This window comes from Tupaia chinensis, unplaced genomic scaffold (genome assembly GCF_000334495.1).
Source record: "Tupaia chinensis unplaced genomic scaffold, TupChi_1.0 Scaffold138235_1, whole genome shotgun sequence".
In the NCBI taxonomy this organism is placed as follows: domain Eukaryota; kingdom Metazoa; phylum Chordata; class Mammalia; order Scandentia; family Tupaiidae; genus Tupaia; species Tupaia belangeri.
This window is the reverse complement of record NW_006198133.1, coordinates 2,221,539-2,233,186: the sequence shown is the minus strand read 5'-3', so window position 1 is coordinate 2,233,186 and position 11,648 is coordinate 2,221,539. Positions and strand designations below refer to the sequence as shown.

The 11,648-nt window shown below is 40.8% G+C and overlaps 1 protein-coding gene across 1 annotated transcript in view; it reads left to right on the top strand.

Moving 5' to 3' along the window:
• MAN2A1 (mannosidase alpha class 2A member 1) overlaps positions 1-11,648 on the top strand; it is a 192,439-nt gene that overhangs the window by 60,149 nt on the left and 120,642 nt on the right. Inside the window, exon 5 of the mRNA XM_006161112.3 lies at positions 10,937-11,064. Within this exon, the coding sequence (XP_006161174.1) occupies positions 10,937-11,064 (128 nt within the window). The remainder of the gene's footprint in view (positions 1-10,936; positions 11,065-11,648) is intronic.

Below are 11,648 nucleotides of genomic sequence, written 5' to 3'. Positions count from 1 at the left end.
TCTCTCTGTCCCTCTCTGTCTTTCGGGTGAGCGCACGTGACCTATAGCAAAAAAAAAACTCTCAAAAAAAAAAAAAAGAAAAAAGAAAGATACCGCCTTCCAGTAACCATTCAGCATATTTCTGTCCATGCTTTTTTATTTCTACACTGACTCCCAAGTGAGGTAATGTGCTTTTTACTTTTTAGGCTTCAAACTTGCATGTTTTTGGCTCAGTGCGGTTAAATGGTGCGTGATGCTTATAATGTATCAGAATGCGAGTGAACCTTAGCATTTCCTTGGACAGCACCCAGTCGTTCCACATTCCTTGTCGCTCTCAGGCTTCTGTGTCGGAGACTAGCTCCGTGGACAAACCCACGGAGTTGTTGGAACCTAGAATAGTTTGTGTGTCCATCCGAGTTGACCAGCTTCTCTGTCTGGATTTTTTGAGACAGAAGGCTCCAGACGCCTCAGCCGGGAGGAAGGTACCATCGGCTAGTGTAGATTTCCGTCTTCACCTCGTTGCTGCGGTGTTGCTTTGCCTACAGTGAAAACCGTTCATCTTCCTACCATCCCCATGCCTTCTCCCCAGGCGGGACACACACACATGTGCACGTGCACACTCACACACATACACACACTTACACACACACACATATGTATATATATGTATAGACGTGCCCCCAGGGCGATGGCCACACCGCAGTGCTGTCTTCATTCTCCTTTTGGGATTTTGGGCACACACATATACGCACCTGACATGATTTCCAAGCTACTGCTGCTGGGTCTGGGGCTCGAATCACAGTTGGCCACGTGTGAGCCCAGCGCCTTAACCACCACGCCTCTGCTGACCCCAGAGTAAGGTACTATTGGGTTGTTGGAAAAGTCATGGCACATTTTTGCATAGGAAAATAAAAAAGTCATGACTTTGTTGACAGCCCAATAATATGAGAGTCTGACCCTGTTGCTTCTTTGCTTTAAAATGCTTCGGCACCAACAGGTGCAGACCCGTCTTCCTCGTTGGCACATCCGGGCCTTTTCTCCCTGTAGTCCACCCCGTCTCAATGTCTTCCTGCCTCACGCTCTGCTCTTAGGCATACTGAGCCGTGTGCTGTCCTCAGACACGTGCCCTTTCATGCACTGTAGGGATTTACCCATGTGTCCACTTTACCCAAGTGTTCAGCTTGGAGGGCTTTTACCCCTTTTGGGGATTAGATCATTTCAGTCCTAGTCAGTTTTCAGGGTTCGGCTGAAACTTTCTGAAGCCTTCTCTTGTTTACCCTGTCACTCCTTCAACAAATAGTTATTGTATTGAGCTTCAGGAATACAAGAGGCGAGTGAGACTGACTGGTCCCAGCCTCAAGGAAGAGCAGGGAGGACATGGCTTCAAGGTTGTGATATGGTGCCTTCTCCTGTGGAAGCCAGAAGCAGTCTTGGAAGGCTTCCTGAAGCAAGCGGTATTCCAGCCGACTCCTGAAGGATGACTAGAACTAGCAAGCCGAGCCGTCAGAGGTAGGGGACGGATTCCAGGCTGTGAGAAGAGCCTTCGGAAGAGTGTGGCATGTTCAAGCATCTGAGAGAAGTCTGGCGAGCTGCAGCAGCTGGGGGAGGGTACTGAGGCCAACAGGGTGGACACCGGGAAGATCTCTCACACGGGTGAGTTCTGCGAGGTACCGTCTCCAGCTCTCTGGAACATCTGCAGTCAGGCAGACTGACAGTACCAAAGGCGGGTGAGAATGCGCAGCCACTGGTGGGATGGGCATGGGGTGAGGTTCTGAAAAGCCTCCAGAGGGTTTTCCAAACGTAAACATGCCGTGTGACCCTGGAGCTCCGCTGCTAAGACGTTCCCCAACAGAAGTGAAAGCATTTGCACAAAAGTAATACCATTTTCATAGTAGTTTCAAACCGGAGCTGTTTAAATGTCCACCAAGATAGGACATTGCGGAACTGTGGTATGTCTACACGACAAAACACTACTCAGAAATAAAAAACAGCGAATTACTGAAACTCGCAGTAGTATGGCTGCTTCTCACAAATACGTAAAAGAAGCCAGACACAGAAGAAAACGTACTGCATAGTTTTTGAAGTCTGACTAGGCTAAAGTGGACAGTTAAAACATCTGAAAACCTATGCAATGAAAGGTAAGGTATGCAGCCACTCCGGTCTCCTTGTCATTAGCTGTCGTCACAGCGGCTGGACTAGATTTTATGAATGTATGGGGAAGAGTACATGGGAGATGCAGATACACGTCTGTGCATGCATGTATGTATAACATACATATAGTATGGATATAGTTATGTATGCGCACACTTATATGTATGGAAATATAAAATTCAGTGATAGCTTGTCATGGCATTGTGTGGTGGGGTTTTTTTTGGCCTTTTTTTTTGTGGTCAATATGTCTAACATTTTAAAAAGTTTTTAAAAAGTTTATCTGTACTTATTTCTCCCATGAGTGAAAGGGAGAGAGAAAGAGACAGGCACCCTGACAGAGTCTTCATGCCACCCCCTACTCCCAGCCTCTCAGATGCGTGCATTTGGCATGGACAGGGAGACCTCAGAAAGTGAATCCAGGACCTTCCATGTGCCTTCAGCATCACAGAGCGTGGGATTACTGTCGTGCCACTGTGGCCAGATGCCATTTAAATGATTAAGTCTGCAGTTCACATTGGGGCCAGCAGGTGGCATGGTGGTTAAGGCCCTGGACTCCCACATGGCCGGCTATGGTTTGAGTCCTGGACCTGGTGGCTTGCTTTCTTACTTTCCTTTTCTTTCTCTCTCTCTGGTTAAATTAAAAAAATAATAATAGTAACAAATACAGTTAAATAAATAAATAATGCTTTTTAAAAAAACCCCTTCACATTATTGTGTAACCACGACACCTGTCCATCGCTGATCTTTCTCTTCATCCCAAACTGAGACATTGTCCCCCTTAGATGGTAACTTCCCTGTTTCCACATACATAGCACATGTGCGAGAATCTCCACACTGTTTATGCTGCATAGCATTTCATCGTGTGTGTGTGTGTGTGTGTGTGTGTGTGTACATAGCACATGTGTGAGAATCTCCACACTGTTTAAGCTGCATAGCATTTCATCGTGTGTGTGTGTGTGTGTGTGTGTGTGTGTACATAGCACATTTTGTTTAGTCACTCATCCTTTGATGGAAATTTGGACTGTTTCTGCCTTTTGGCTACTACGAATGATGCTGCTGTGAACATGGGCGTAGTCTCGGTATCTTCCTTCAGTCTTCTGTGTATATAACCGGAAGTGGGGTTGCCGATCCCGTGGCAGTTCTGTGTCTGAGTTTTGGAGGACTGTCTATACTCTTTTCACAGTGGTTGTACCACTTTACCTTCCCACCGCCATCACAGGTTTTTGGTTTCTCTACATCCTCTTCAACAGTATTTGCTAGTTTAAAAAAAAAGAGTTAAAGTATTTTAATAATAGACACCTTTATGGACATTGTACCATATTTTACAAATATATATCTTAGAAAACCTTTCAGTGAAGTCAGTCTTATGAATGAGAATTAATTTATTTAGTTATTCCTAATTGATGTTGATGTCGTTTTATTTCTGCTCTCTTGTTAATGCATTGAGTGTGTCTTTTCCTTTTGTGTATACAATGCTTTTTCCCCCCTCCTCTTTTAAATATCTTCTGCCTTACCTTGAGTGACCTTGAGTGAAAGAGTATGTGCATTTAATAATTTGGTCACTCTAGCCAGCAATGTGCAGCCAGACCTGCATCATAGTCTACACAGCTTTTTCATCTTTCTAATATGAAAGGTGAAAAGTAGCATCTTGTGGAAGTTTTAACTGGCATTTCCTTGTGAATGAGGTTAGATTTCTCTTTATTTTTAGAGTCAGTTATTCCAAGATATCTGCTCCATATCTTCATCCCTTTTTCTTTGGCATATCGCTACCCTTTTCTCTTACAGTTCTGTGCTAATAGGAACACAGAGGGCTAAAAGGGGACAGAACAGATATTATTTCTCGCCTCATGGAACTTAACGCTCTTGAGTGGAAAAAGACAATTAACATACACATATATGATTAACATTTGTTATAAATGCTATAAAAGAGAAGTTTTGGATTTTATGAAAGGCAACTCTTTTTTTTTTTTAAGAATTATTTTATTTAACTTTATTTATTTTAATTTGACCAGGGAGGGACAGAGAGAGAGAGAGAGAGAGAGCAAGCAAGCCTCCAGGTCCAGTACTCCAACCGCGGTCGGCCATGTGGATTTGGGACATGCGTGCACATGTGCCCTTAACCACCACTCCACCTGTTGGCCCCTATGAAAGGTAACTCTTTAGATGGAATTGGGTGAGTGTGGAGGCCAGAACTGCTCCTAATGGGTTTATGAAGACATGGGTCTGTAAAAGCCACTGAGGCAGCTTTTGGAAGGAAAAATATTCCGGGCAGTTAACGAGCAGGGGGCTACAGGGAGCTGGAAGAAGAGTTATGGCTGGAGTGAACTGAGGAAGAAATGATAGGACTAAGGGCCTCTATTCTTATATACCAAATCATTAAAGACAGGCCGTAACAATATTAAAAATAGAACAATAATCTCTCCAACCACTTTATAACAGACTTACCTTATTTTTTACTCTCAAGCTAGCTGTTTCCCATGAAAGGAATATAAATAAGAGAATCTGATTAGCAACTGTCTTCAGGGTATAAATGGATTCATTGGGAACCTCTAACTTTTTGAATATTCCATTTAACTATTTTTTTTTTAATTTAAGAATGAAACCTTGTACGTCATCTTGAATTATTTCTTATTTCCCCAGATGTGTGATTACAAATTCAGCTCATTTTCTCATGTGAAATTAATTTGTGGTTCTCTGAAGCTTGCCGAATGATGCATTGTTTGGCAGTAAGTTGTCTGTAACAATTTCCCCATTAGGGAGAAAAGCTCTTTGAGTGTATCCTTCTACATGTGACCAAACTCCAAATGTGTAATGATTCTGCGTGGGGGAAAAGCGACACTCAGAGAAAATGATTTGTAGCTTCTTGTGCTTTGCAGTCAATTCTTAAGTGTAAGTTCTGCATCTGAGGTGAAATAAGCCATGACAGATATGCCCCGCTTAATTCTGGTCAGTCTCGTCCGTAAGCTTTTTGTGCCACACTCCCCAGGACTGAAGTAGCAACATGGAACTGCATGAATGTCTTTGACTGTGGTTACAAGTGGACTCACCATCGGAAGTGAAATGTGGGTTTGCTAGTTTTATAAGGTGGAGCCTGGGTTTTCATTGCTGGGTTTGTTAGCTGTGTGCTCCCTTTTTTCTCTCACTTTCCCCGTGTCTTGTTACCTTTGTCTCTAGACCCCGTGTTTATTAGGAAATGTGGAAATGTCATGAGTGCGCGTGTAAAGAAGTTTCCCAGAAACCAGAGAGCATTTTAGCAGGCACCCAGCAGTAAGCCTTTGAGAGCCATGCCATTCCATTTTGCAGTCCCCCACCTTTCAGAGAATAGTTCAGTTGAATCTTATAGACTATTAAATGAATGGAAATACTAAAAAAGCTTCGATTTAGTCTAAGTGCATTTTTCTGTAGATAAAGCTAGTTCCCGTAACTTACTTAATTTTTTAAATGGTTAAAGTCTTGAATGTGCTTTTACAAGTCTTATATTTTTATTGTATCACTAACAATAGCAATTTTAATTGAGGCATTTTTTTTTTGTAGATGAACATTTCTGTTATTGCTTGTAAACATTTTGAAAGTATTTCCTGATGTGTTTTTATAAGACTTTCCGTCTTAATTTTTATAGCTGCCATTAAAGGATGATGATCATTGCCGTGCTTTTCAATAATTAGGTCAATAGTTTTCCTCATTATTAGTAATTTTTTTTATCATTCCGATATGTCTGAAGTGCTTATCATATAAGTTCCAGAATGCAGGGCAAATTTATGTGCTTCTGAAGCTTCTGGGCTTTTTTTTTTTTTTTGTCTGTTTTTTGTTGTTGTTGTTAGCGAATGGTTATCTGGCAACTGTTTCTGCTTTAATATAGTAAATTTAAAAAAAAAAAAAAGAAGAAGCTTTTTGAGGTTTTTGCCATAGGGTGTAGGGCGTGTATACTCACTGGAGAGACAGTGAGAAGGAGAGTGAGAAATGACTCCCTAGGAGATGGCCGTACTGCATTCCCTTCTCCTCCATTCTCCAGGATTTGGGGCATACTTGCACATGCACCCTGCCTGATTTTCAAGGCACCGGGTCTGAGACTTGAACCGTGTTTAGCTATGTAGGAGTCCAGTGTCTTAACTACCATACACCTCCTGGCCCCTACCATAAATATTTTATATCAGACTTAACTTTTCTGCCGGTAATGGTCATCTGGTTTATAATCTGAGTTTTACTGTTCTTATGGATGAAACGTTAGGGAAAAAAGGCCGTCTCACGGGATAGAAATGCTCACCAGCTGCTTGTCCTCTGAGGTGTCACATGATGTAAGCTCTTGCTTCGCATTTAAAAATCGTGCTTGTTTCTTCCACTGGGTGCTAATGTTCTGTCTGACTAGAGAAACTATAGTTGGAAAAAAATAAAACCTGTGTTCTTTTTGGCTTGCACTTATGATATCAAATACCCATTTTCGACCTACTGAGGCAGTTTTTCCTTAAAAACCAATATGAGCATGCGGTTTTAAAATATGAGTCCCTTGACTCCATGATAGTCGAGCTTTATCCTATGAGTTTGTTTTAAGACCCTATCAATTGACTTTAAAAAAAGCATCATCATTCTTTCCTCACTTATCAGTGCCTATTTTAATAGTATAAATATTTAAAAATATATTATTCACCTTCGTAATCTGACCCAGTGATGTGTCTATTTCCTTTTTTCTCTTTCAGTTTGCCAGAGGGCACATGCACTCACCAGAGAGGGAAAGACAGAGAGAAACATAGAGGGAGGGTGGAAAGAAAAGGGAGAAAGCACCCCCTAATGGGGTATGGTCGCATGGCCATCCCTTCTCCATGTCACCACCCTGTTTGGATTTGGGACATGCGTGCACATGTGCCTGGTGTTTTTCAAGCTGCTACAGCTAGGATTCAAACCATGCAGTCGGCCATGTGGGACCTAACCGTCTTAACCACCAGGCTGTTGTGGTCCACAGTATCTGTTTCTAAGTTGCACTTATGCTAGTTATTCATTTGTTTATTTTTTAAAAATTTTAAAATATGTTTCTTAAAGCCCATTAAGTATTAGTCTATTATAGTTTTAGAAAAATAAGTTTGAAATTAGATCTGTGATTGCCATTTGTCACAAAAAATCATGAATTTGTTTTTTAAATTATGATTCCTGGTTTATAAATAATTACTGTGCATGTTTGTGGGGTACAGTGTGGTTTTTCAGAGCATGCATACAATGTGTAAAATCAAATCAAGGATATAGATATAGTAATTGTCTTCAACATTGGCACATTGTGTAATATTATATATACTTCATAGTAATTTAGGTTTCTTTCTCTGGCAGAAGTATATATTGAATTGTTAGTGGCATGTTTAGTTGGCTGTTGTACGCAGTTCCATAACCTATCTAACTTGTTTACCTGCATTCTTGTGTCTGTTGCTCATTTTCTCCAAAACCCCTCTGTCTCTTGAAGCTTCTGGTATCTACCATTATCTCTCTACTTGTATGTCATCAAGTCCTTCGGTTTCTACTATAGAGTGTGAGCATTCAGTATGTTAAGTGGGGACATACAGTGTTTGTCTTTCATAGCTTAGGTCATTTCACTTAGCATTGTGTCTTGTAGGTTTGTCACTTTGTGTCAAATGACAGGATTCATTGTTTTTATTACTCCATTTAGTACTCCATTGTGTATATGTGCCGTATTTTCTTAATCCGTTCATCAAGTACTATTGGGTACTTAAGCTGATTCCATGACTCATATGGTAGCTTTTTGATAACGTTTTACCACGTGCATAGGCAGGTTGCTCCTTGTTACCCTCTTCTAGAATGTTTCATGGCATATTCATGTATTTTTAATTTTGTCTTTAACATTTATCTCTTCCATTTTCTTTTAACATTATTCTTCTGCTTGATCTTGACTCTCATGGATTTTAATGGACTTCCCATCCCTTTCTATTTCTTTTCTTTTCTTTTTTTTTTTTTGCCTCAATCCCCTAAAACAGTATTTTTGTTCTTCATTTTTCCTAAGCTCACCTTTTTAGTTAACTCCTTTAACATGTTCCACCATTACCAAATTAGCCCTGTCCAAATTTAGGTGCATTACTGAGCATTGAGTACCCTTCTCAATTCTATTCCACTCTCTATGCATTAATACTACCACTCCATAAAATTAGGACTGTAGTTATAGTTGCCTCACTTTTTCATCTCTCTCCAACCATTTACTAATTCTTACTGTTGCTTTTTTATGAAATGTTTCCTCTCTTCTTACTAATATCATATTCTAGGTGATGTTACTTCATAGTTGAGGTACTGACACTTCTTCTAACTGACCCTTCCCTTCCCAGTTTATTTTATGTATGTTTGTGAGTTTCATCTAACATAAAAACTTCATGCAAGTGCTAATACTAAACTGAGGGTCTCACGCATGCATTCCTCAGTCATCCGACAGATACTCAAGTGCCCATCATATGCCGGGCAAGCTTCTCAGAGCCAGACGTACAAATGTGAATAAAGCAGCTTGTCCTAGTCTCCTGCTTGCTTGAAGTTTCCATTCTTTTGATGGGTAAGGATGAGAAGGAAGGTTGAAGTGACGTGTGAGTAAACCAAGGTCATTTTAGTTTGTGATCAAGGCCCTGTATGACGTGATAGTGTGTGGAGAGAGAGTCAGTTTAGCTTGGGTGTCATAGTGCAGTTGGGAAAGACAGGAGAGAAGAAAGTCAGTAAGAAAATGTGCGAAAGCATTTTAATTAGTGGGAGGCTTTTGATGTCTTCCTAAATTTAATAGATATGATGGCCTATACATTAGCTATTGCATACAGATAAGAATTTAGTATATGATCAAAGTAGCATCTCGAGAATCGTGAAAACGAGGTGGATTATTCACCAGTGGCGCTGGGAAGTGAGCTGTCGTATATACTGTATGATTTGTTTGCTTGGTTGTTTGTTCCTTGTTGACCATTTATGCTCATGGGGCAGGAATCATGTAGCAAAGTAGAACTCATATAGAAGAAAAGCGTTACCACTGGAATTGTTGTTTACATTTATTTTTCACTTTTCTTAATCTGTAGTCTCTATACTCTATTCAAGATCGGCAACCAATTTGTTTTTGACCAATTCATATCTGAAAATTTTCAAAGGACCTTACTTTTTTTTTGGGGGGGGGAGGGTCAATGGAATTATGCAGTTGAGTTTCCACATGTGACAGTTAGAAATTAAACCCCAAGCAGTCCTGACATCCCAGGCTGCCCCACACTGGTTGTAAGGTGCAGGGAAAGGTCTGGTCCATGGCCGGGAGTGTGCCTAAATCAGGCAGTCACAGAAAGATAAGAAAAAAGAACTAACTAGAAGCAGAGGCGGGGGGGGGGGGGGGGGGATTCCACTCAAAATACCTTGGATTTAGTTGTGTTCTTAGAAAAAGGGAATTTTTAGAACTTTTTAACTTCTTCATTATAGGCTCTTGATTAACACATGAGGATCTAAGGTCTGGTTGCACTTTTAGGTTTCTTTCTTTTATTTTAGTTTTTAGTTTATTATAAGAGTGTGTGTGCTCTCCAGAGAACTAATGGGGTATGACGGTGGGAGGGGAGTGAGAAATTAGCCCCCAAAGGGATAGCCACACCACAGTCCCTTCTCTTCCATTCTCTCGGGATTTGGAGCACACACATGTGCATGGTGTGATTTCCAAGCTGTTAGATCCAGGACTCGAACCTTGAAGTTGGCCACGTGGGATCCAGCCACCTTAATTAGTACAGCACTGGCCGCTCCAGACATTGGAGATTCTTAAGAGGCTATGACGAGTCATAGTTTCCAGGTGACGTCACATAGCTGACCCCCGTAGCAATACAATTTTAAAAATATCTTTTAGAGAACGCTTTATTCCTTCTGTCACTGGTTATGCGGTCATGCATATGTCAGATAAATCAGGTGCTGTGTTAATGCCACGACTTCTATTAGATGCTTTGTAGGAAAATACTCCTCTCTCCTTTGTGCCTCTGATCTGTTTCAGCCAAATTCGACGTGGCAGTCAGCTGCTAGCTGAGACCCCCAGGGCTGTGCACCTTCACTGTCCAGACTGAAGATACTTCCTTAATCCTTGATTTTTATACTTCTTTGGACACTTTTTTCAAACTTCTAATAGTTGATGGCTTTTCTTTCTTCATAGGGCATTTTCTTGTAGCCATGCAATTTTACTAAGGCTGGCGATCTTACCTTGTGTGTGTGATGGCAAAGGAGCACCCAACAGTCGTGTGACAATGGCAGAACTTCCCACACACTAATGGAAAATCGATAGCTTTCACTTTAACTGAATCAGAAGGTTTTAGTGTTTCTGTATTTCCAGAGTCATGTGATGATTACTATTTTGGTCTAGTTTGCCTGGTTAACTTCTCAGGGGGCTAAAATAAATATTGATTTTTGAAACAGGTATATCAAATCAAAGACAGTACATAAAATGACAGCCTTCCAGCAAACACTCACAGAGCATGCTCTGATTGTTTTGCGAGGTGCTTTGTCAGATTCGGAAACAAGTCAAATGGGGCTCCTAACATCAGGAATCCTTGCGGCTGCTGGGGGATTGTCCCTTTGTAAAAAGGAGCCTCCCGAGTGGCCTGCTAAGCTTTGCCTGGGGAGGGAAGCGTTCTCTAAGACGCTCACTTCACCAGGACTCATCAGGGCTTGGAGTCGAAATGCATTCACTGGCTTAAAAAATTCTTTTTCACAACTAGTGTAAATACTGGTTATATTTAAAGGCTGTTCTTAAGTGTTTATGCATTTCTAATTTTCTTACTTGAGGTTTTTTTCTATTGGTTAATGTAAACTCTTATTTTCTCCCCAGTTTACTCGAAAATGGTCAGTTTGAAATTGTGACAGGTGGCTGGGTTATGGCTGATGAAGCCACCCCACATTATTTTGCCTTAATTGATCAACTAATTGAAGGACACCAGTGGCTGGAAAAAAATCTAGGTACGTATCGTTGTTTTTCCCATTCAGTGGGCTACTTTGGGTGGTTAATGTTGGGGAATGTAAAATGAGGTTCTATTTTATGTTTTTAAAAGTACTAATTTTCCCTGGACTGATTATTGTTGAGCAGTTTTCTTTTTTGCTAATTTATGATGTTTTGTACATGGATATAATATGCGTTGTAAGGTCTATCCTATTTAATATCTATTAATTTTATCTATTCATTGATGTTAGGATTTCTTTTTTTTTTTTTGGTTTGGGATTTTATTTAGATAGTGTCTTGATTATGAGAGGTGAAAACTGAATTTACTAGCTAAACCAAAAATTAAAAAAAAATGACAGAAAAGAAAGGAAAAAATAATTAGTGTGTCACTGGAAATTCTTGAGCTATGGCAGCTTCAGGTAAGGCTAGATCTAGGGGACTCATCTCACGTCGTCTGGGCCTGTTTCTTTGGGTTCTGCCTTTGGCCTCCAGTGTTCTCCCTGGCTTTCTTCACATATTCCGTCAGCTAGTCCTGCACAGCCACGATTCGTACTTTTCTTAGGATTTAGAGGCTCTCTTACTGTTTTCTCTGCCTGACCCAGCT